A 25,388-nucleotide genomic window follows, 5' to 3' on the forward strand; every position below is an offset into this window, starting at 1 on the left:
GGGAGGGCTGGCTTTCTCCAGATTCTCCTGGTCCTGAGCAGCTTGACTAGGCTGGACCACTGGATATCACAGCATCTGCTGAGCATTTGGGGAACAAGTCAGTGTGGGTTTAGGGTGTTGTAGGACTTCAAGTTGGCTACCTCGAGAATGGACTTAAGAAATGGGGAAAACACTAAGGCACTCTGGGACTTGGCAATGAAAGGTTTTTTTTGGGGGGGGAAGGCGCGGAAGGGGAGTTGCATAGAAGAGGAAAAAGGTTGGCTGTGGACACAAGGGAGCTTAGCGTGAGGATTCACCGGGCCCACCCTCGGAAGGGAACTTGCAGTGCATGGACTGCTTCCCCGACTGGGTGAAAAGGCTGAGTGGCAGGGCGGAGATGGGTGGTGGGTGAGCCGCCTCCTAGCGCTCGGTGCTCGGCGGCTCCCCGGGGCCAAGCGCGCTCCCGCGACAGTCCCTTCCCGGCCGGGGCCGCGCCCCGGAAAAGCCGGGTTTCCGCAGGCGGGGCTGCGGCTGCCTGACGGGGAGCAGGGGGAGGGCAGGAAGGGGGGACAGCGGGCGGCGCCCTAAGCCCGGCATCGGGGGAGGGTCGGCTCGGCAGCAGCCCCCTCCCGGACCGCGAGGAAGCGTGCCCACAGCACGCCGGGCGCGGGCGCAGGCCCCGCCCCTCGGCGCCCGGGCTGGGTGGGGCCGCGGGCCCGGGCTCCCCGGACACGCCCACCCAGTGTCTGGGCCGCGCGGGCCGCAACAGGCAGCGGCGGGCGAGCGCGAGGGCCGCGCGCCGCGAGGCCCCGCGCGTGCGTGCAGACTCGCTGGCGGCTCGCGCTCCGCCGGGCGGGCTGAGGAGACGCCGAGCCGCCGCCGCCGCCGCCGCCGCCGCGGGGGACGCCTGGAACCGCTCGGCGGCCCTCCGTGTGCGTAAGCCCCGCGCTTCCTGACCCCTGGCAGGACCATGGCGGAACGCGGAGGGACGGGCGGTGGTCCCGGAGGCTCCGGGGGCGGCAGCGGCCAGCGGGGCTCGGGGGTCTCCCAGTCCCCTCAGCAGCAGCCGCCGCCGCCGCAGCAGCCGCCTCAGCAGCCGACGCCCCCCAAGCTGGCTCAGGCCACCTCGTCGTCCTCGTCCACCTCGGCGGCGGCTGCCTCCTCGTCGTCCTCGTCCACCTCCACTTCCATGGCCGTCGCGGTGGCCTCGGGCTCCGCGGCTCCCAGCGGCCCGGGGCCAGGCCGCACCCCCGCCCCGGTGCAGATGAATCTGTATGCCACCTGGGAGGTGGACCGGAGCTCGTCCAGTTGCGTGCCCAGGTGAGCCGCGGGCGGGCCGGGGGCCGGGGCCAGGGCAGGGGGGGGGGACGACGCGCCCGCGGGGCTGGCTGAGCCCGCGATAGGCCCCTGCCTCCCCACCAATCCCGGTCCCCGCGCGTAAGTGGGGGTCCGTCCCCACCCCAGGTCCCTCCACCCCGCTATCCCCGAGCTGGGCTGGGCTCCAGCCTGGCCTCCGAGGACAGTCGCTGCGGGGACCCACCCTCTCCCGGCGGCCCCACCTTCTGCCTAGGCCGGGACCACCCTCTTCCCCTCCCCGAGCAAGCCGGGCCTTCTGGATTCGGCCCAGGGCCTTCCCTGGCCGGCCTTCCAGACGGTCAGTTTCCCCCAGCAAGTCACACTTTTTCCTGCCTTGCTGCCCGTTGGCTGTACATATGTTAAACAGATGTGGTTCAGATAGCTTTTGATATTATTATTTCCCAACATACTCAGCATGTGCCAAACTCGATTGTCACCTCTTGCAGGTAAATCCCAGTACACTAACCCTTGAGGCTTCGGTATACATATTCATCTGTGCTTTACATCACATTCTCCTGGGACTCTGTGCTCTCAGTTTTGGGGTTCTATTGCTGTGGTGTCCTCAAGTGTATTTTTTCATCTCCTCCTCCCTTCTAGAAACGGAGCACAGCCTCCCAGCTTCTCAAAGGGCTCCATAGAAGAACTGCCGTGTTCCTAAATTCAGTCCATTCTTCTGTCTGTTGGAATCTAGGGGCTTTCCTTCCATGGATAAAATTTTTCTGGGTTTGGGGATCTTATCTATTGCCAAGACAGTTTTCAACTCTGTGGGGACAGTGGTGTTTTAGATAACCTGCAAAGCTGGTTTTACTCAATAAACCCAGAGAAGTGCCTGGAGCTGTTCTTTTTGTCACCTCTAAACCAAGTTGATTCTGTTACCTTGAAGTCTTAGGCTCTATTAGGGAGCATTGTGAGGCTCTCTCTCTCCCTCTCTCTCTCTCTCTCTCTCTCTCTCTCTCTCTCTCTCTCTCTCTCTCTCTCTCTCTCTCTCTCTCTCTCTCTCTCTCTCTCTCTCTCTCTCTCTCCTCTCTTCTGGTCGTGGGGCTTGAACTCTGGGCCTGGGCGCTGTCCTTCAGCTCTTCAGCTCAAGGCGAGTGCTCTACCACTTGAGCCACAGTGCCACTTCCGGTTTTCGAGTGGTTTATTGGGGATAAGATTCTCACGGACTTTCCTGCCCGGGCTGGTTTTGAACCTCGATCCTCAGATCTCAGCCTCCTGAGTAGTTAGGATTACAGGAGAGAGTCACCCGCGCCGGGCTCAGAGGTTCTCTCTTTATGTTGAGTATTATTAGCACACTCTCAAATATAAGATATGCAAAAATGACTAGTCAATATTTGTATGTCACTTAGCCTAAGAAATAGAGTATTATTTCTCTTGTGGAAGCCATCTGGGTGCTCCTTCCTGAACCACATCCCCTGCAGAAGTAAATACTCTTCTGAATTGTTTATCGTTTCCCTTGTTTTCTTTTTGGTTATAGTTTTATTTCATATATTCATCTTTAAGCAATATATTTAAAAGTTTTAGAGATTTTGAAGTTTGGAGAAATACAAAATACTGTATTCTGTGATTTTTTTTTTTTTTTTTTTTTGGTTTTAAACTCAGGCTTATGAGAATTATCAATATTGTAGTAGCTCCACTTTAAATACTTTGTGTGTGTGTGTGTCAGTCCTGGGGCTTGAACTCAGGCCTGGGTCCTGTCCCTGAGCTTTTTTTTTTTTTTTTTTTTGCTGGTCATAGGCTTGAACTCTGGGCCTGGGCACTGTCCCTCAGCTCTTCAGCTCAAGGCAAGTGCTCTACCACTTGAGCCACATCGCCACTTCTGCTTTTCCGGTGGTTTATTGGAGATAAGAGTCTCATGGACTTCCCTGCCCCAGTTGGTTTTGAACTGTGATCCTCAGATCTCAGCCTCCTCAGCAAGGATGACAGGTGTGAGCCACTGGTGCCCACCCTGAGCTTTTTTTTTTTTTTTTGTCGGCCATGGGGCTTGAACTCTGGGACTGGGTGCTTTTCCTCAGCTCTTCAGCTCAAGGCGAGCGCTCTACCACTTGAGCTACAGTGCCACTTCCGGTTTTCTGGTGGTTTATTGGAGATAGGAGTCTCACGGTCTCTCCTGCCCAGGCTGGCTTTGAACCGCGATCCTCAGATCTCAGCCTCCTGAGTAGCTAGGATTACAGGCGTGAGCCACCAGCGCCCGGCCTGAGCTTTTTTTTTGTTCTAGTCAGCACTCTACCACTTGAACCACAGCTCCACTTCTGGCTTTGGGGTAGTTAATTGTAGATAAGAGTATTATAGTCCTCTTTCCCTCCCCAGGTTGGCTTTGAACTGTGAGCCTCAGAACTCAGCCTCCTGAGTATCTGGGATTACAAGTATGAGCCCTTGGCACTCCACCAGTTTTAAGTACTTTTTAGTGGATATAATTCCCCTCTGGATGAACATTTGTTATTTCCTTTTTGTTAGTGTGAGTAGTACTATATGTATATATGTATATATATAACGATAAATATTACTATTATATAATTATATGTATGTGTGTGTTCAGGATTTGTGCTCTTGTGCAAAAGTATCACCAGGATGTATTTATATGTAGAGTGGGCTTGTTGCTCCAAAGGTAGTGATTAAGAACTTCACTAGAGAATTAGATTGTTTTCCACTTGTTCCCTCTTCCCTTTGTTTTCAGCACTTACTAAACTGATTTACACTTTTTTCTCTGCCCTTCCTTTGGGGAAATGCGGAGCCACAGTAGTTTAGTTTGCTTTGGCCAGAACCCCAGGACAACATCAAATTCAAGTGAGAGCCTCGTGTGTGATGGGTGTGTCTCTTGGTCCTGAACAGGCTTCTCTCTTTCTATGTAGGCTTGTGTATTAAAGCATGCTAATCCAGCTCTTCTAGGCATAAAAGCCTGTGCCTGTTTCCTGCATGGGTCCACTGTTAGTAAAACAAGCCTGTCCATTCTCCTTTTGCATCTGTCACTATGTTTGACTGGTGCCATTTGGACAGCTGCTTTCTCTAGCTTGTTAGATTGAAAGGGCATGAAAGCTGTGGGGGTGGGAGTGGGGGTGGGGGGAAAGGGGGCAAATAAAATCATTGATTGCAGTTCTGTTTTAGTTTGATCCTAGATTTCTTTGGGCACCAAAAAGTCCATGCAATAAATTAATAGCCCAAGAAATGGACAAGCATCCGGTTGGAATGGGTAATTATTCTTCTAACTTGGTAGGAGTTAAAAGCTGATTGTTTACCTTGTAGAGTGCATGTAGTTCTATCATATTTACTGACTAGTACTTGAACTTGTCTGCTGTCCTGCTCTGACTTTGTTTTCCAGCCAACTCCTTTGTGTCTCCCAGTTCCTTGTGAAACACTTGTGTTCCTTGAAGCATGCTACTGTCGTTTCAAAATGGAAAACAACACCCTGTGGGAGAATATGGCCTGCTATTGGCCTCCCCAAGTATTGAGTCATCCAGTAAATTTGAGGTCTCCTGGGTATACTTGTTCATGTTGTTTAGAATATATTACAATGTGCAACATTGTGTAGAGCCTAGGACTAACTTGTCCTGTATAAATCAATGGCACTTGTATAAACCAATAGGCATTTAAACGTACACTTAATGGTAGATCTGGATCTAGAGTTAGGTGGGCAGAAGACTGTGTGTTTGTGTCTACCTAGTGCAGAGAGCAAGGATTTAAACAGTCAAGTGTTATTAAGGTCATATTCCTTTCTTAATGCCTGTAGAAATGTAGATTGTTTTGGAAAACAATACCGAATGTTGTGGATATTTCTCAGCTATTTTTCTACTCTAACATCTAAATTTTCTTAGACTCTAGGTGTTTTTTTTGGAGGGGTCATGGGACTTGAACTCAGAGCCTGGACGCTATCCTTGAGCTCAAGTGTTTGCCCAAGGCTAACACTCTACCAGTTAGAGCTATAGCACCATTTCTGCTTTTCTGGTGGTTAATTGGAGATAAGAATCTCACAGACTATCATGCCTGGGCTGGCTTTGAACTGTGATCCTCAGATCTTAGTCACCCAAATAGCTTGGTTTATAGGCATAAGCCACCAGTGCCCAGCTTGCTTGCTTGCTTATTTATTTATTTAGTTGGTCATGGGGCTTGAACTCTAGGCCTGAGCTCTGACCCTCAGCTCTTCAGCTCAAGGCTAGCGCTCTACCACTTGAGCTACAGCGCCATTTCCAGTTTTCAGGTGGTTTATTGGAGATCAGAGTTTCACGGAGTTTTCTGCCTGGGCTGGCTTTGAACCTTGATGCTCAGATCTCAGCCTCCTGAGTAGCTAGGATTACAGGCATGAGCCACCAGCACCCAGCTTGTGAGATTCTTATCTCCAGTTAACTAACAAAAGTCAAAATTAGAGCTATGGCTCACATGGTAGAGTGCCAACTTTGAGTGAAAAGGTCAAGTGAGAGTGCTAGGACTTGAGTTCAAACCCCACTACCAGCATTAAAACAAAACAACAAAACAAAAGAAATGGAATGAATATGTAAAAGAAAAGACCGTAGTCTCAACCTGTTCTCACTTGTGATGTAATCACAGTTATATAGTTGCTTTTAGGACATTATTGTAAGACAGTTCTGCTGTAGCGCTTGGCATTGTATTCCCTCCTTCTGTTCTTACTCAGGCATCTTCCCTTACTGTGGCCCAGTATGTCACGGATATGTTGTAGTGTTGTGGAAAATGTGTGACATGTTGTTTAATATTAAAGCAAAGGTTTTAGAGTCACTATCAATCTCTTCAGTCTTTGTTACAGTGAGATTTTTTTCCTTTTGTTCTTTCTTTGAGTTGCTGTAGGTAGGAGGGGACATAAAAACAAGTAAATTTTACAGGTGTATAAAATTTCCGGGGCTGGGAAGGTGGCTTAGTGGTAGAGTGCTTGCCTTGCATGCATGAGGCCCTGGGTTCCATTCCTCAGCACCACATAAGCAGAAAAAGATGGAAGTGGCGCTGTAGCTCAAGTGGTAGAGTGCTAGCCTTGAGCTGAAGAGCTAAGGGACAGTGCCCAGGCCCCACAACTGATGCCCCCCTCCAAAAATTTCCTCTGTGGCATAAAAATGGTTATTAGATGACATGTACTCTGTTGTGTCACTCACAAACCACATTACATTTGTTCTTCAGTCCAAAGCACCTTTGCATGTCCTTACCTGCATGTGTACTTAAAGAAGGAGTTCCACAGTTACCAGGTACATTTCTCCCTGGACCACATATTTAAAAAAAATGGGTTCTGAGCTTAACATTTTTTTCCCCTCTGGTACTGGGTTTGAACTCAAGGCCCTGAAGCATGCTTGGCTTGCTTGCTTGGTGGTACTCTACTACTTGAGCCATGTCCCCTACATGTTTATTTTCTCCGTGTATGTACTTTTTTAATTTTTTTAAAGAGATGGAGTCTCATGGATTTTTCTTCCTGGGCTGACTTCAAACTGAGATCCTTTAGATCTCAGTTTTCTGAGTAGAATTATAGGTATGAGTCATTGGCGCCCAGCACAAACATTAATTCTTATTGGAAGTGTTAGAGCTAAAGCAGGTGACTACAGGTGAGTTGACACGATTGGCCTGCAGCAGATTTGTTACTTGTATGAAAACACTTAGGAGTAGTGTAGTGCACAGAAACACTAGGCAAGCCAGGACCACTCACTCTTTTTACTTAATCTTTTGAACCATAGTTAAGAATTTTTTGACCATCTATTCTTTTTTTTTTGGGTCCGGTCGTGGGGCCTGAACTCTGGGCCTGGGCACTGTTCCTCAGCTCTTCAGCTCAAGGCTAGCACTCTACCACTTGAGCCATAGCGCCACTTCCGGCTTTTCTCTTTTTGCTTATGTGGTGCTGAGGAATCGAACCCAGGGCCTCGAGCATGCAAGGCAAGCGCCCTACCACTGAGCCACCTTCCCAGCCCCTGACCATTATTCTAAGAGATGTGGATTAAATGTCATAAGACCTGTAACTAGGCACTGGTGGCTCACGCCTGTAATCCTAGTTACTCAAGAAGCTGAGATCTGAGGGTCACAGTTCAAAGCCAGCCTGGGCAGGAAAATCTGTGGGACTCTTGTCTCCCAATTAACAGAAAGCTGGAAGTGGTACTGTGGCTCAAAGTGGTAGAGCGTTTAGCCTTGAGCAAAAAGGGCTCAGGGACAGCACCTACGTCCATAGTTCAAGCCCCAAGACTGACAAAAAAAAAGAAAGAGCTATAGAAGCAAGTACTTCCTAAATTATAGCTATAAAATAAATTGAATTGATCAAATATGAAGAACTGGTGAAATGTCTATTGTCTTCCTACCATTAAAAGTCTTAGAAAGGGGCTGGGAAGGTGGCTCAGTGGTAGAGTGCTTGCCTTGCATGCATGAGGCCCTGGGTTTGATTCCTTAGTACCACATATGCAAAACGAAAAAAGCTGGAAGTGGTGCTGTGGCTCAAGGGGTAGAACGCTAGCCTTGAGCTGAAGAGCTGAGGGATAGCGCCCAGGCCCAGAGTTCAGATACCACGACTGGACCTAAAAATAAATAAATAAATAAATAAATAAATAAATAAATAAATAAATAAATGTCTTAAAAACATGTTTCTTCCCTAGGAGGTTTGAATTTCGTGATGTGAGTGTTGTAATAGAATATCTTCTCTATCAGAGTAATATTATCCATGGTCCCTGTGAAAGCTCAGATTCCTCAAGTCTGAAAGAGAATGATTTCCACAGAGTCCATTTTACATGTATTGATTTACAAATCTTTGAGATACACTAGTGGTTGTGTGATTTCTTTTTAAATTGTTTTTCCAGTTTCTTAACCAAGCCAGTGAGTTGCCACTGTTGTCCATACATGCAGGAGGAAGGTACAAGTCAGAAAATGTTTGGGCTTTGCCTTTTCACTCCCTCAGCTCAGGAGACTGGTTCTGCTTTGGCCTTGGCTTGATTGTTGATGTTGATTCAAGCAGGTCCAGTGAGTTATTGTCTGCATTGCTACATTTTAGTAGTTCCTTCTTTGGGAATCTAATGGTGGCTATAGGAATGGTGTCAGTCTTTCCTAGTCACTCCATCACTTTAAGGATGGTGTTGGCTTTTGAAAAAAGACAGCATTGAAGTTGGCCTTAGAACTTCTTTCAGAGGGACTTAAGTGAAGTGCTTGGGTTAGCAAGCTCTGACAGTATCCTCCTTTGTCAAGGTCTAGCCCCAAGAGTAACCAGCAAAATGTGAAGAGCATTTGAATAGCCCAGATGTGTATGTTAGCATCTACCATAGAGGATTTCTCTTTTTTAGACATTTTACAATATGCTTATATGGTTAGAAAGCTGATTAGAAACCCAGAGAATGGTTTTATACTATTAGGGACAGATCTGTATCTGGCCTCTTTACCTTTATCTATGGGAAGCATAATAGAAAAGACAAATAAATGATAATATGTGTTGCTTAGCTTAGCACTGGTGGCTTACACCTGTAATTTTAGCTACTCAGGAGGCTGGGATCTGAGGATAGAGATTCAGAGCTATCCTGGGTCGAAAAATCCGTACAGTTCTTATCTCCAGTTACCAGCAAGACACCAGAAGTAGAGCTATGGCTCAAGTGGTAGAGCACCAGCCTTAAGGAAAAAAGCCAAAGGGAGAGCATCAGGCCCTAAATTCAGGCCTTAGTACACTCTCTCCCTCTCCCTCTCTTTCTCCCTCTCTCCTTCTCTCTCTCTCTCTCTCTCTCTCTCTCTTTCTCCCTCTCCCTCTCTTCCTCTCTCCCTTTCTCCCTCCCTCTCTTTTTCCTTCCCTCTCTCTCTGTCTGCTTCTAGAAATAGTTTCTTTCTTTCTTTCTTTTTTTTTTTTTTTTGGGTCCCGTCGTGGGGCCTGAACTCTGGGCCTGAGTGCTGTCCCTCAGCTCTTCAGCTCAAGGCTAGTGCTCTACCACTTGAGCTGCAGCGCCACTTCCGGCGTTTTTCTTTTTGCTTATGTGGTGCTGAGGAATTGAACCCAGGGCCTCAGGCATGCAAGCGCTCTACCACTGAGCCAACTTCCCAGCCCCTAGAAATAGTTTCTTAAAACATTCATTACTATGTGAATTATGTCTTAAATAGCAAAGTGCTTTATCTTTTAAAGCTGCTACATTGAATACACTCCCTAAGTTGTACCAGCCCCCTCTTTCTTCCCTCCTTCCTTCCTTCCTTCCTTTCTTCCTTCCTTCCTTCCTTCCTTCCTTCCTTCCTTCCTTTCTTCCTTTCTTCCTTCCTTCCTTCCTTCCTTCCTTCCTTCCTTCCTTCCTTCCTTCCTTCCTTCCTTCCTTTCTTCCTTCCTTCCTTTCTTTCCTTCTTTCTTTCTTCCTTTCTTCCTTTCTGGGTCCGGTCATGGGGCCTGAACTCTGGGCCTGGGCTCTGTCCCTCAGCTCTTCAGCTCAAGGCTAGCGCTCTACCACTTGAGCCACAGCGCCACTTCCCGCTTTTTTCTTTTTGCTTATGTGGTGCTGAGGAATCGAATCCAGGGCCTCATGCATGCAAGGCAAGCGCTCTACCACTGAGCCACCTTCCCAGCCCTCTTTCTTTCTTTCTTTCTTTCTTTCTTTCTTTCTTTCTTTCTTTCTTTCTTTCTTTCTTTCTTTCTTTCTTTCTTTCTTTCTTTTTCTTTCTTTTCTCTCTCTCTCTCTTTTTTCCTTGAGACAAGGTCTTGCTATGTAGTTAGTGTAGCAATACCTCAAACTCGTGATCTTGAGTGCTGATATTGTAGGCATGCACCACCACCCTCAGTATTGTACTAGCTCCATTTCATGTCACTTTGTCACATATTGAACAGGACAGAACATTTCTGCACCACACAAAGTTCTTCTAGATAACACTGTCTAAAGAAAAAAATGCCTAAGTATCCATTATTAATATTTATGGCTCTTTGTGCAACTATTTTCAGGCTATTCATCCTATAAGGACTGAGTATCCAGAATACATAAAGAATGCAAACAACTATGGGGCTGGGAAGGTGGCTCAGTGGTAGAGTGCTTGCCTTGCATGCATGAGGCCCTGGATTCCATTCCTCAACACCACATAAGCAGAAAAAGCTGGAAGTGGCACTGTGGCTCAAGTGGTAGAGTGCTAGACTTGAGCTGAAGAGGTGAGGGACAGTGCCCAGGCCCAGAGTTCAGCCCTCACAACGGACAAAAAAGAACCTCAACATAAAAAACTTAAATAACAATGCTCAATAGGAGCATTACCTTACTCATGTAACTGTAACCCCTCTGTACAGTATATTTACAATAAAATATTTTAAAAATTGAAAAAATTTGAAAAATTAATCTGGTTGAAGAATGGGCCATATAAATTACCAACAAATATAAGAAAAAATGCTCAGAGAGGGGTAACTATTCAACTAGAAATGTATTCATTGCCTTACTTATGTAACTGTACAACACGTTTACAACAAAGTAAAATTTTAAAAAATGCTCAATATCACTAATCATTCGGGAAATGCATATCAAAACCCCAATGAGATGTGCTTTCACTACACTTAAAATAGCCGTTATCAAAAGGACAAAAATCAGCCAGGTGCCAGTGGCTCACGCCTGTAATCCTAGCTATTGAAGAGGCTAGGATCTAAGGATCATGGTTCAAAGCCAGCCCAGGAAGGAAAGTCCATGAGACTTTTTATTTTTTTTTTTCTTTTTGGGTCCGGTCATGGGGCCTGAACTCTGGGTCTGGGCTTTGTCCCTCAGCTCTTCAGCTCAAGTCTAGCACTCTACCACTTGAGCTACAGCGCCACTTCCGGCTTTTTTCTTTTTGCTTATGTGGTGCTGAGGAATCAAACCCAGGGCCTCTGGCATGCAAGGCATGCGCTCTACCACTGAGCCACCTTCCCAGCCCGTCCATGAGACTCTTATCTCCAGTAAACTACCAGAAAACCTGAAGTGACTCTGTGGCTAAAGTAGTAGAGCACTAGCCTTGAGCTGAAGAGCCAAGGAACAGCATCCAGGCCCAGAATTCAAGACCCATAACCGACCAAAAACAAAAACAAAAACAAAAAAATCAAACTGGGTGCTGGTGGCTCACGTTATCCTAGCAGTTTGTGAAGGGTCAGCCCAGTCCAAGAGAGTCTATCTCCATGGAGGGAAGCTGGACATGGTGACCCAGCATGTGATCCAAGCAAGGAAAGGAAGCCTAAAGGATGAGGATCAAGGCTCAGGCACATTCCCAGGTGAAAACTAGACTCTTTCTCAAAAATAACCTATGAAAAGTTGGGCCAAAGGTGTGACTTAAGTGGTAGAGCTCAGCCTAGTAAGTGTGAGGCTCTGAGTTCAAATCTTAGTACTACCAAAAAAAAAAAGAAAAGAAAAACAAATGCTGTTGAGGATGCAGAAAAAGGGCAGCTCTCATTTAAATTGGAAGTGTACAGATTTAATATAACCATGAAAAGTTTCTCAAAAAAACTAGAAATAAAACTAGCATACAGGTAAGCAAATAAATAAATAAATAAATAAATAAATAAATAAATAAATAAATAAAACTACCAATAGAAAAGGAAGCTGGGTGCTGGTGGCTCACGCCTGTAATCCTAGCTATTCAGGAGGCTGAGATCTGAGGGTCATGGTTCAAAGCCAGCCTTGGCAGGAAAGCCCAGGAGACTCTAATCTCCAATAAATCACCAGAAGATCGGAAGTGGCCCTATGGCTCAATTGGTAGAGCACTAGCCTTGAGCTGAAGAGCACAGGGACAGAGCCCCAGCCCAGAGTTCAAGCCCTATGACCAACAAAAAAAAAAAAAAAAAAAAAGGAAAGGAAATCAGTATGGCTGAGAGTTTGTACTTGTAGTTTATTGCAACACTACTCACAATAGCCAAAATATAGAATTAATCTAGATATCCATCAGTGGATGATGGATAAATAAAATGTGGCAGAGATAGATATAGCAGAACAGTATTCAGCCATTAAAAGAATGAAATCTAGCCTGGCACAGGTGGCTCATGCCTCTAATTCTAGATAATGTCTTTAATCCTAGCTACTCAGGAGGCTGAGATCTGAGGAAAATCAGTGTTAGCTCCTGCAAAACAAACTAAAAGCAAGCAAAAGGACTGGGGGTGTGATTCAGTGCTCATTCCTCAGTACTGTAAAAGTAATGTTAAAAAAATGTGTCGAATATTATACCACTGGGAAAAGATTCTTCTTGGAAGCTCATACCTAGTCTTCTCTGAGCTTTGCTCCATGATCTTTTTCCCTTTAGAAGCTTTTGCTTTTTGTTTTCTGTACTGAAACACAGAGTCTTGTGCTTTCACTCAACTCTTTCCTCTCACAGCTGGTGCTGTACCACTTGAGACCTCTACTTTTTTTGTTGTTGTTGTTGTTGGCTGTTTGGAGATGAGTCTCTCATATTTGACTGCCCAGGCTGGCTCTGAACCTCCATTCTCAGATCTCAGCCTCCTGAGTAGCTAGGATTATGGGTCTGAACCACCAGTGCCCAACTTCTCTTTAGGGATTTTGGTTGGAATTCTTTTGCTGTAACCTTAACTATGGGTATGTCTGTCTTTAAAAAATATGTGTGTAAAGCCAAGCGCTGGTGGCTCACACCTGTAATCCTAGCTACTCAGCCTCCTGAGTAGCTAGGATTACAATTTAAAATTTTTAAGTAAAAAAATTTACTAGTATACTTTGTATTTTGGATAGTCCTCACACTTAATTCTTTACATTTAATTCAGTTTTTTCAAGGAACTCAAAATATTTCACAACTGTTTGTACTTCCTAAGTATTCCTGAATTCAGAAAAGGAGAAAGGAAAGCCTGGCATTGGTGGCTCATACCTATAATCCTAGCTACTTAGGAGGCTGAGATCTGAGGATCATGGTTCAAAGCCAGCCTGGGTGGGAAAGTCTGTGAGACTGTTATCTCCACTAAACCACCAGAAAATTGGGAGTGGTGCTGTGGCTCAAGTGGTAGAGCACTTGCCTTGAGCTGAAGAGCTGAGGGACAGCACCTGGGCCCAGAGTTCAAGCCGCATGACCGACAAAAATAAAAAATGTGTGTGTGTTTGTGTATTTTGCTTGCTTTCAGTTTGTACATATAGGTATGGTTTTTACTTATTTAGATAACAAGATTTTTTTTACTCTTCTAAATTATTTTGAAATGCTCCCTTTTGTTGCTATTTCAAGGGTATATAAGTTTTGTTGATTTTCTTCCCTTGAGGCATTGTAACCTTCTGGTCTATTCTATTTCTTTCTGCTCCTGCTTGATTTTTGTTTGTTTGTTTATTTGTGTGTATGTGTGTGGGTGCTGTCTCAGCTTTTGTGCTCAAGCCTAGTGCTCTACCACTTGAGCCACAGCTCTACTTCCAGCTTTTTTGGTAGTTAATTGGAGATAAAGAGTATCACATGCTTTCCTGCTCAGGCTAGCTTCAAACCACAATCCTTAGATCTCAGCCTCATAAGTGGCAAGATTACAGATGTGAGATGCTGGCAACTGACTTGTTTGTTTATTCTTGTTACTTGATGCCGCATTTGTGTCTCAAAGTTTTCATCACTGTCTTGTTTGCTTCTTGATGCCTTGTTTGTGTTTTAGAGTTTTAGTCACTATTAGTTGAGAGCTAACTGTTGAGGTATTGACGTTAAAATTGTTTTGTAGATGGTGATTATGTGTGATTTTAATTTTTGTCTTTTGGTGATTTAAAAACTACAAAATGGAGGGACAAACGGTGAACAAATTGAACTGTACAATTTGTATGTGAGGAGGAAAATACTGGGAGAGAGCACAGGAAGTAGTGATATTGTCCAAAACAAAATGTACTCATTACCTGACTTATGTAGCTGTAACTCCTCAGTATATCACCTTTATAATAACAATTAAAAAGTAAAAGAACCGGGCGCCGGTGGTTCACGCCTGTAATCCTAGTTACTCTGGAGGCTGAGATCTGAGGATCACATTTCAAAGCCAGCCCAGGCAGGAAACTCCGTGAGACTCTTATCTCCAATAAAAAAAAAACCACTAGAAAACCGGAAGTTGTGCTGTGGCTCAAGCGGTAGAGCACTCTCCTTGAGCTGAAGAGTGCAGGGACAGCGCCCAAGCCCATAGTTCAAGCCCCACAACCGACACTAACAACAACAACAAAAAAAGTAAAAGAAAATGAACTATACAACTTGTTAGTGAGGGATGGGAGGGAAAAACTGGGAGAGCCTGAAGGAAGGAATGACATTGTCCAAAAAGAAATGTACTCAAGGGACTGAGAGTGTGGCTTAGTGGTAGAGTGCTTGCCTTGCATGCATGAAGCCCTGGGTTTGATTCGTTAGTACCACACACACAGATAAAACTGGAAGTGGTGCTGTGGCTCAACTGGTAGAGTGCTAGCCTTGATCACAAAGAGGCTCAGGAACAGAGCCCAGGCCCTGAATTCAAGCCCCAGGGCCACAAAAAAAAAAAAAAAAAAAAAAAAAAAAAGAAAAGAAAAGAAAGAAAGAAAAAGAAAAAAAGAAAAAAAAGAAAATATACTTATGCCTGAGAGTGGGGCTCAGTGGTAGAGCACTTGGATGGCATGCAAGCAGTCTGGGTTCAATCCTCAACACTGCAAAGAAAAATTTTTTAAAGGCTTGTTTTAAAAAATGTACTTATTAGGCTGGGAAGGTGGCTCAGAGGTAGAGCGCTTGCCTTGCATGCCTGAGGCCCTGGGTTCGATTCCTCAGCACCACATAAGCAAAAAAGAAAAAAGCCGGAAGTGGTGCTGTGGCTCAAATGGTAGAGTACTAGCCTTGAGCTGAAGAGTTGAGGGACAGCGCCCAGGCCCAGAGTTCAGGCCCCATGACCAGACCCCACCAAAAACAAATTGCTACAAGAGCTGAGCATTGGTTGTTTATGCCTATAATCCTACCTAGTCAGGAGACTGAGATCTGAGAATTGAGGTTCAAAGCCAGGCTCAGGCAGACTAATCCTAGAGATTCCTACCTGAAATTAACCAGCAAAAAAGCCAAGTGAGAGAGGCCCAGATTTCAAGTTCTAATAACATTATCAATTTTTTTCTACAGTAAACATATTAAAGAGAAAAACAGAAGAAATATATTGCTTGCTTGTTTTTTCTTCTTGTTTTTTTTTTTTTAAACCTATCATAGGCCAGGAAGATGGCTTAGTGATAGAGTGCTTGCCTAGCATATATGAAGCCCTGGGTTTGATTCCTCAGTACCACATAAACAGCAAAAGCCAGATGTGGCGCTGTGGCTCAAGTGGTAGAATGCTAGCCTTGAGCAAAAGCAGCTCAGGGACAGCACCCAGGCCATGAGTTCAAGCCCCAGGACTGACGAAACAAACAAACAAAAAACTATCATCATCCAGGTGCTGGTGGCTCATACCTGTAATCCTAGTTACTAAGAAAGCAGAGATCTGGAGGATCATGGTGCAAAGCTAGCTCAGGCAAAAAAGTCTATAAGATTCTGTCTCCACAATAACTGGCAAAAAAGCATGGCTGGATCATGGACTCAAAGTGGTGGTGCTCTAGCTAAGCAGGCAAGCTAGGCAAGCTCGGCTGAGTTTGAATCCTAATACTGGCAAAAATAAAACAGTTGTATGAATACTAAATGCTAAGCACCACCAAACTATATTTTAGAGAACATCATGAATTTAAATTATACCCCCCTTCCACACACATACTATGAAAGTTCTTACTGAGTGAGCACTGAATGGATGATGAAACAGGGAACTAAAATTTCACCCATTCATTCATCTTCTTTTCTTGGCCCTAGAATTGCTTGCTTATTTTTATTGATAGTTTTTTTTATATAATAGCAAATGTAGAATGTTCTAGATCATTTCCTCCTAGTGGTGGGAATATAGGCATAGGTGATAAGTTAGTGTTGATGGCAGATTAATTTATTTAATGTTTATGCAGATTTTTTTTTCAGAACTAGGGTTAAAACTCAGGGTTTTGTGCTTGCTCAGTTTTCTTGCTCTATCACTTGAAATATGTCCCCAGCGAGGCTCCTTTTTAGTAGATGGAGTCTCTAGGACTTTCTGGCCTTGAATCATGATCCTTCAGATCTCAGCCTCCTGAGTAGCTAGGACTACGGGTTTATTTTTTATTTTATTTTATTATTATTATTTTTTTTTTGGGTCTGGTTGTGGGGCCTGAACTCTGGGCCTGGGTGCTGTCCCTCAGCTCTTCAGCTCAAGGCTAGTGCTCTACCACTGAGCCACCTTCCCAGCCCAGGACTACGGGTTTATGAGCCACCAGTACCCAGCATGCACAGATTCTTTTAGATTAAGTTTTAGAAGGCTTATAAAGTTAGAATATTTGAATTTAGTTTTAGATCAGTTTTTCTGAATCCTTAAATATTATACTTCTTCTGCCAATAATGATCCTTGTCAACTTGCAAGTAAACTTGGTTTTCATTTGTCCTTTTAGTACATTTAGTTCTATAAACATAGAACTATACCAGAAAATAGCCACAGATTATTTTGGCCAAACATTTTTTTTATTATGTGCATTTCAGAAAGTGTGCTGTAGGGAATTTACTCATTGTGGTTTTTAGAGACCTGATGCAGATTTATTTAGAACTGTTTCCTTCTGTGTGACTGCTCTTCTCCTTATAGACTAATGGCTTTTCTCCATGACAATCCACCCCTCAGGACATTAGTGTAAGCAGGCTTCCCTTTGTGACATCTCAGGTGGAATTGGCATATGGCATATTAACAGTCTTTGAGGAGTTATAGACCAAATTCTTCCTGCGCTCTTCAGCTCAAGGCAAATGCTCTACTGCTTGAGCCAATGCGCCACTTCTGGTTTTCTGGTGTTTTTTTTTTTTTTAATTGGAGATAAGAGTCTCACAGACTTTTCGGCCTGGGCTGGCTTTGAACCGGGATCCTCAGAACTCAGCCTCCTGAGTAGCTAGAATTACAGGCGTGAGCCACTGGCGCCCGGCCAGGAAGGTTACTCTTTTGTCATTCATGTTGAAGATGTTTTTTCTTGATTTTTTTTTTTTCCCTGCCGGTCCAGAAGCTTGAACTCAGAGCCTGGACACTGTCCTTGAGCCTCTCTGTGCCCAAGGCTAGCACTTTACCACTTGAGCCACTGCGCTACTTCCGGCTTTTTCTGTGTATGTGGTACTGAGGAATCAAACTCAGGGCTTCATGCATGCTAGGCAAGCACTCTACCACTGAGCCACCTTCCCAGCTGATGTTTTTTCTTTTAGTCATTCTTCAAAACTGCATATCTGCTTTTGAGTTTACTTTTATTCCTCTTTCCATAGGGGACACATTCTTTCATTCTTTGTAATAGTTTTTTCTTTAATAGTTTAGAATACACAGAGAGGTTTAGGACATTAGTTGTCATTTATTTGATCCTTCCCCAATGACCTTTTCCTGTTTAAAAACACCAAATGGCCTCAGAGTTTAGAGAGCAGCTTTTTCCTCCCATTTCTTTTTCATTGCACTTCTCAAATACATTGCACAAACACTGCTTGTAATGTCCCCTTTCTACCCCACCCTTCTCTCACAGAAGATAACCACAGACATTTTAACTAGTAGCAGTTCAGAGTTGACTCTCTCTTCCCACTCCCTCCCCTTGCCCGTCTGTAGGGATGATGCTCGGGATAATGTTTTAAAATTCAAAATCAGGTCATACCACTCCTTTTTCCATAATCTTCCATTCACTCATTCAGTAAATGCTTAACAGAGCAGCTGGTATGCACTAAACAAAACCCTTGATCTCATGAAGTCTGTATTCATTCTAGTGGGCAAAGATAAGAAGCACTAATAACATTCTGTCATGAATGAAACTCCTTTTAATGGCTTAAAGTCACCTTGTGATATTACCCCTTCCTGTGAATCTGATCTCATCTTGTGCCATTCTCTCCTTTGTTCATATGGCTGTGGGCAACAGGGCCTGAGCACAGTCACCCATGCTTCAGGGTTTTGCACTTATTCTTCCCTCCAGCTGTGGTGCTTGTTTGCCAGAGCATCCTGTGGTTGGCTCAGCTGACCTGCCATCTTGCAAGATTGTCCTAGCCTGTCCAGTCTATTTTGGAGTTTATAAAGCTTCTTTTTAAAACTTCTTGTCAATCTAAAGTCTTGTTCGTTTGTTTACTCTGTAGATATCCAATAAATACATTAGGTGAGTTAATAACACTGGTCTTCATACAATGCCTATTTATAATACTTATTTTTATTTTTTGGTCGGTTGTGGGGGTTGAACTCTGGGCTTGGGCGCTGTCTCTATGCTCTTCAGCTCAAGGCTATTGCTCTACCACTTGAGCTACCGTGCCACTTCTGGTTTTTCGAGTGGTTTATTGGAGATAAGAGTCTCACAGACTTTCCTGCCCGGGATGGCTTTGAACCAAGATCCTCAGATCTCAGCCTCCTGAGTAGCTAGGATTACAGGCATGATCTACCGGCACCCGGCTTTTATACTTATTGAATGACTATCTATTACACACAACTATTCAATATATTTGCTATGTCTGTATGCTGAGCACTGATCCAGATGTTGGGGGAATGGTAGCAAACAGGTTGACAAAGTCCACTTTTAGCTAGAATATATACATTCTAGTGTAGAGAAAAGTATAGTAAATAATCAGATCCATAATAAATAGTTTGGCAGAGTATTGACACAGTTAAGTAGAGTGGTAATTGGGAGTGTTGAGTGGATAGGGTACATTGGAGCTCTCATTAGAGTGAAGATAAGCTCTTTCTTTCTTTTTTTTTTAGTCATGGAGCTTGAACTCAGGCCTGGGCACTGTCCTTGGCTCTTTTGTTCAAGGCTGGAGCTCTACCACTTTGAGTCATAGCTCTACTTCCAGTTTTTGAGTAGTTAGTTGGAGATAAGAGTATCATAGGGACTTTTCTACCCAGGCTGGCTTTGAACAATGATCCTCAAATCTCAGCCTCCTGAGTAGGTAGGATTACAGGCGTGAGTCACTGGCACCTGGCTGCATTTTCTATACTAACGGTCAGAGAACCCTTTTCTCAGTAGGAGAAATTGAGGCTCAATGAGGGAAAGGTATTTTTGTTAATTCTGACAATTTAGATGGGAAGAGCTAGTATTTGTCTCATGACTCATGATCGTCTGACATCAGAACTTTCTTCTGGTTAAATTTGGTCTCTAAGTCTTACCAGTTCTTTTTGTTTTGGGGGGGGGGGTGTCAGGTCGTGTGGCCTGAACTCTGGGCCTGGGCGCTGTCCAGCTCTTCAGTTCAAGGCTAGCACTCTACCACTTGAGCCACTTGAGCCACAGCGCCATTTCGGCTTTTTGTATTTTTTCTGCTTATGTTATGCTGAGGAATTGAACCCAGGGCCTCATGCATGCAAGGCAAGCGCTCTACCACTGGGCCACCTTCCCAGCCCTTACCAGTTCTTATAGTTGACAAATAATATTGACTACTTTATACTCTGTCAGCTGGAATTGCAGAATGGCTGTAAATGTAGTTCTAGAGTCAGCCTGGATTTTAATCCTGAATTTGAATTACTTTTGTTTATTATTTGCGTGACATTGGGCATGTTCTTTAACCTCTCTGATGCCTCAGTTTTCTCATCTATAAAATGGGGCATAACTACTTCGTAGTTATCTAGCATAAGAACTAGGTGAGGTTAATGTTAAATTTCACATGTTAATTGCATGTATAGCATATAGATAACAATAAATACTAGCTATTGTTGCTATTATTGTTGTCCTTACCAGTCCAATTTCTCTCTCTGTTCCTCTTCCTAATAAAATCAGAGTAAACCTGTAGAACCAGGGTGAGATTCTGATTTCCTCAGTGGACATCACAAAATCTTTAGTTCATCTTAAACACAGATCCTGCCAGGCCCCAAGCTTATTCAGCTAGAAAGTCAAAGCAAAATATTTTGGTCTGAAGCAGTGGATAGTTTGGGATCTTGTTTCTATATCCTGCTCACTTATGTGAACGGAAGAGATGGTGTAGGCCCCGCCTGCAAACCACAACTTTTTGAGCCAGCTTGACTTGACTGCTTCCCTATTCTACCTGCTGACTTCTTTAGTTCTAGTTTGGCAGCTAGAAGAGCAACTAAACCGGTTTTCAGCTCACAGTTTATTGTCAGTGAAAGCCTAGCAACTCCTAGGAAAATGAGGATTAAGTAGAGTTGATACTTTTGTCTTCTTAAGTTTTCCTTTTTGTTTCAAACTGTAGAAAGCTTATAGTCTCCTTTTACAGAGTAAATCTGATAATACTTTTATAGTCTCTCCTGAGACATTTGAATCTTTATTTGTATGTCAATTTCCCCTTTAATAGCAGCAAAATAAGACTTTATTTTTCCATTTTGGTTGGAAATCTACAAACATACTTGTTTGTTGCTGGATCTTCTTTAAGAATTAATAAAACTGCCGGGCGCCAGTGGCTCATACCTGTAATCCTAGCTACTCAGGAGGCGGAGATCTGAGGATCATGGCTCAAAGCCAGCCTGGGCAGGAAACTCTGTGAGACTTTTATCTCCAATAAACCACTAGAAAACCCGGAAGTAATACTGTGACTCAAGCGGTAGAGTGCTTGCCTTGAACTGAAGAGCTGAGGGATAGTGCCCAAACCCAGAGTTCAAGTCCTACAACCACCCCCCCCCAAAAAAAAAAAAGAATTAATAAAACAGGTTAGGAATGTGGCCTAGTGGTAGAGTGCTTGCTCAGCATGCATGAAGCTCTGGTTCGATTCCTTAGTACCACATAAACAGAAAGAGACAGGCGTTGCGCTGTGGCTCAAGTGGTAGAGTGCTAGCCTTGAGCAAATGAAGCTCAGGCACAGTGCCCTGGCCCTGAGTTCCAGCCCTAGGACTGGAAAAAAAAAGAATTATAAAACAAGCCAGATATTGGTGGCTTGTGCTTATAATCCTAGCTACTTCTTTGGAGGCTGAGATTTGAGGATTGTATTGCAGTTCAAAACGATCCAGCTCAGGAAAGTCCATGAGACTCTTATCTCTGATTAACCACTGGAAAACTGGAAGTGGAGCTGTGGCTCAATGGTAGAGCTCCAGCCTTGAGCAAAAAAAGAGCTCGGGGAGAGCACCCGGGCCCTAAGTTCAAGCCCCACAACTGACAAAAAAAAACAAACAAAAAAAGAATTATAAAACACAGATTGATCTTTCCTTAAGTCTGGATAATCATGATGAATGAAATTTTCTTGGTGGACATATGGGCATAAATGAAGAGCATAGACTGGCACATGGAGCATAACTATGCTGAACTTGGTGTTTGCTTCTGGCTTTTTTTGTTTATGTGGAACTGAGGAATTGAGCCCAGGGCTTTATATATATACCACTAAGCCACAATTCCCAGCCCTTTTAGTTTAATTTTTGGTTTTTATTATTATTTATATGCCTTCTTTTCTCCTTTGTTGCTTCTAATATACTATAGGATGAAAGAGATAATTCAAAGTGTTAAGAATAAGTGTTAGAATAAGTGCCTGTGATTCATGCTTGTAATCCTAGCTACTCAGAAGGCCAAGATCTGAGCATTGTGGTTCAAACCCAGTCCAGGCATAAAAGTCCGATTAGCCACTGAAAAGCTGGAAGTGGAGCTGTGGCTCAAGTGGTAGAGTGCTAGCCTTGAGCACAAAACTTAGGGACAGTGCCCAGGCCATGAGTTCAGGCCCTAGGACCAACACATAAAAATAATTAATAATAAAATATAAAAGAATGAGGGTTAAGGATGTAGCACAGGGCTATAGCATTGCCTAGCATGTGCAAGGCTGTATCCCCAGCACTGGTAAAAAAAATTTTTTTTAAATGGGTAGGTGAATGGTCTCTGAATACAAGGGCTAAGAGCAATTGGCACTGTAGCCTCAGACCTTGTGTTTTGAAGGTAGATGTTTTGGAGATCAGAAATAAGTTAATTTGGAGACTGGCACCCAGTGGCTCATTCCTGTAAACCTAGCTACTCGGGAGGCTGAGGTCTGAGACTCATAATTCAAAGACAACTCAGGCGGGAAAATCTTTGAGATTCTTATCTCCAATAAGTTACCAGAAAAGTCAAAAGTGGAGTTGTGGCTCTAGTGTAGAGCACTAGCCTTGAGTAAAAGAGCTCAGGAACAGCATCCAGGCCTGAGTTCAAGTCCCAGGACCAGCACCAAAAAAAAAAAAAGAAAAGAAAAGAAAATAGCTTTGTTTGGTTTTGTCTAGGTCATATACTAGAGCAGTAAGAATACTGTGAATTTGTGGGAGATATCTAAGATATCTAATCCTCTTAAATCTTGAGGAATCTAATACCCTGTAAAAGAACACTTAGACATGCAAGTCACTTTCCCATTTGTATTGGAGTGCTGTAGTTTAGGAAGAAAACTTTATAACATGCTTGGCTAAATTGGTTTTGATTACTTTTGGGAAAGTTATTTTTTCCTCTGATGCTTTAAGGTCAGGGAAATTTTATTGATTTGTTGGGAAAAGGAAAAAAATGAGGTAAAATATTTAGGCATCCATATCTATAGGAGTTGTTCACATCTTTGGGAATGTTAGTGAAACTATGAATATGGTAGATGGCTAATACTTATTCTCTAGTATAACTGATTTATATTAGTCATTATATTGTTAAAACAAGTTCTTTTTTTGTCTTTTCGTTCATGGACAGAGGGATGTGGTAGGGCAAAATATATCTTTTTTTTGTTTTTTTGGGTCCAGTCGTGGGGCCTGAACTCTGGGCCTGGGCACTGTCCCTCAGCTCTTCAGCTCAAGGCTAGAGCTCTATCACTTGAGACACAGCGCCACTTCCAGCTTTTTTCTTTTTGCTTATGTGGTGCTGAGGAGTCGAACCCAGGGCCTCATGCATGCAAGGCAAGCGTTCTACCACTGAGCCACCTTCCCAGCCCGGCAAAATATATCTTAAGTCTATTGTTTAATAATATAATCTGAAAATTAAATTATGGGGAAAGTAGTCGATAGCATTTTGTCTTCTCTGCCATGCACTACTTTTGCTGTGGATGAAGATGAATAAGCAACTCTGGAAAGTAAGATCCTCTGGGAACATAAAAACTCTAAGGCTATTAATGGACTTAATTGTATTTCCTCTCTGCCACCAAAATGTGCAATAAATTTGTTTATGCCCTTGCCTGTAATGGAGAAAATTGTTCATTAAGTGTGTATGATAATCATAATCATTTTGTTTTTATTACTGGTAAAGTCCTTTCTAGTTTTCCTTTAAAAGAAAATGTATAACAAAGAGTAGTTGTGACATTGTTAAGTATTATCCATTAATCTCCTTGATTGACCTTTTGTTCCACGAAGAAAAAGGAAAGGATTATTCATTGGGAAAAGGGCAGATTGTCTGGTCGGGAGAATGCTATGATGATCTAGGTGGGAGCTATATTGACAGGGACCATGATAGTAGCCGTGAAGATAAAGAAGTAGTCAGATTCTGGGTATATTTTCCTAAAGGATTTATTTGCTTGTGGATGAGATTTGAGGAATGACAGAGCAAAAGGTTTCAGGATGAAAACATTTCAGAGTGTGTGTGTGTGTGTGTGTGTGTGTGTGTGTGTGTGTGTGTGTGTGTGTGTGTGTGTGTGTGTGTGTGTGTGTGTGTGTGTGTGTGTGTGTGTGTGTGTTTGTGTGTGTGTGTGTGTTGTGTGTTACTCATGGTCCTTTAAGCGGGTATTCTTTTTTTTTTTTGTCTTCCTCCAATTTATTTTTATTTTTTTTTAATTTTATTTTATTTGTGAACATACTGTACAGAGGGGTTACAATTACATGGGCAGGATAATGCGTACATTTCTTACCAAGCATTGCAGCCTCCTCCTTTGGTTTACCCTTCACATCCCTTCCCTGCCTCCCCCCTCCCCCCTATAAGCGGGTATTCTTATCATTTAAGCTACTCTACCAGTCTTTAGTACATTGGTGATTTTGAGACAATATCTGCTTTATGTGTTTCTCTCATAGCTTGGGAATGACAGGACATACCATTGCATCCAGCCATTGGAGGGTATGGAATCTTGTGCATGTTTATACCTGGGTTGGCTTTGAACCATGATTCTAAGCTATGCCTCTTAAGTAGCTAGGATTACAGATTTGAGCGACCATGCCTAGCCCTCATTTAACTTCTTTGTGCCAATTTCTTTTCATATCACTATTATCTTTATCTTGGTGACATTATGAAAACAGACATCTATGTAAGAGGACACTTCAGGGCTCTTGTTTCCACGTCTGCCATTAATTAGAAATTACATTTTTTTTTGGGGGGGGGGTCCGGTCATGGGTCTGAACTCTGGGCCTGGGCGCTGTCCCTCAGCTCTTCAGCTCAAGGCTAGTGCTCTACCACTTGAGCCACAGCGCCACTTCCGGCTTTTTTTTTTTTTTTTGTCGGTCGTGGGGCTTGAACTCTGGGCCTGGGCGCTGTCCCTCAGCTCTTCAGCTCAAGGCTAGCGCTCTACCACTTGAGCTACAGCGCCACTTCCGTTTTTCTGGTGGTTTAATGGAGATAGGAGTCTCATAGTCTCTCCTGCCCGGGCTGGCTTTGAACCGCGATCCTCAGATCTCAGCCTCCTGAGTAGCTAGGATTACAGGCATGAGCCACCAGCGCCCGGCTTCCGGCTTTTTTCTTTTTTGCTTATGTGGTGCTGAGGAATCGAACCCAGGGCCTCAGGCAGGCAAGGCAAGCGCTCTACCACTGAGCCACCTTCCCAGCCTAGAAATTACATTTTTTGAGGGTTAACTCAGTGATGAACTAATCTATAGATTGATACCTGATTGTGTTAAAAATCTAGGGAAGTTGCTATTATGCCTTAAGCCATGATACAGCCATTGGAGCAGTTGAATCTCAGCATCTCTATTCTGATGTCATATTTGTTCTCTATACTGTCTCTTTTTTATCTTTTTTAAAAAAATTTAATGGTCTTTGGCAGTACTGGTGTTTGAGCCTTAGGGCTTTACAGTTGCTTGGCAAGTTATCTATTACCGGAGCCATGGCCCTCTTTGATGATCTTTGAAGAGCTAATCTATTTCATAAATCATTAATAATTGTACTTCAAATTCCTTGTCATGCTTGGTACCTATAATACTAGCTACTCAGAAGGCTGAGACACTAAGGATCTCAGTATGAAGCCAGCTCAGGCAGAAAACTCCAAGAGACTATCTCTAATTAAGTAAAATGCTAGATAGGAGGCCATGGAAAAACAAGTGGTAGAGTACACAAGTGAGTGCTGAAGCTGAGCAA

General features: G+C 43.7%; 1 protein-coding gene across 1 annotated transcript in view; it reads left to right on the forward strand.

The window, feature by feature from the left end:
• The first annotated feature begins 750 nt into the window (after positions 1-750).
• The window catches only part of LOC138824334 (phosphofurin acidic cluster sorting protein 1), a 112,172-nt gene continuing 87,534 nt past the window's right edge, over positions 751-25,388 (forward strand). The window contains exon 1 of the mRNA XM_070018150.1: positions 751-1,299. Within this exon, the coding sequence (XP_069874251.1) occupies positions 950-1,299 (350 nt within the window). The 5' untranslated portion in view covers positions 751-949. The remainder of the gene's footprint in view (positions 1,300-25,388) is intronic.

The sequence above is a fragment of the Dipodomys merriami genome, unplaced genomic scaffold (genome assembly GCF_024711535.1).
Source record: "Dipodomys merriami isolate MVZ:Mamm:240054 unplaced genomic scaffold, mDipMer1.0.p SCAF_128, whole genome shotgun sequence".
In the NCBI taxonomy this organism is placed as follows: domain Eukaryota; kingdom Metazoa; phylum Chordata; class Mammalia; order Rodentia; family Heteromyidae; genus Dipodomys; species Dipodomys merriami.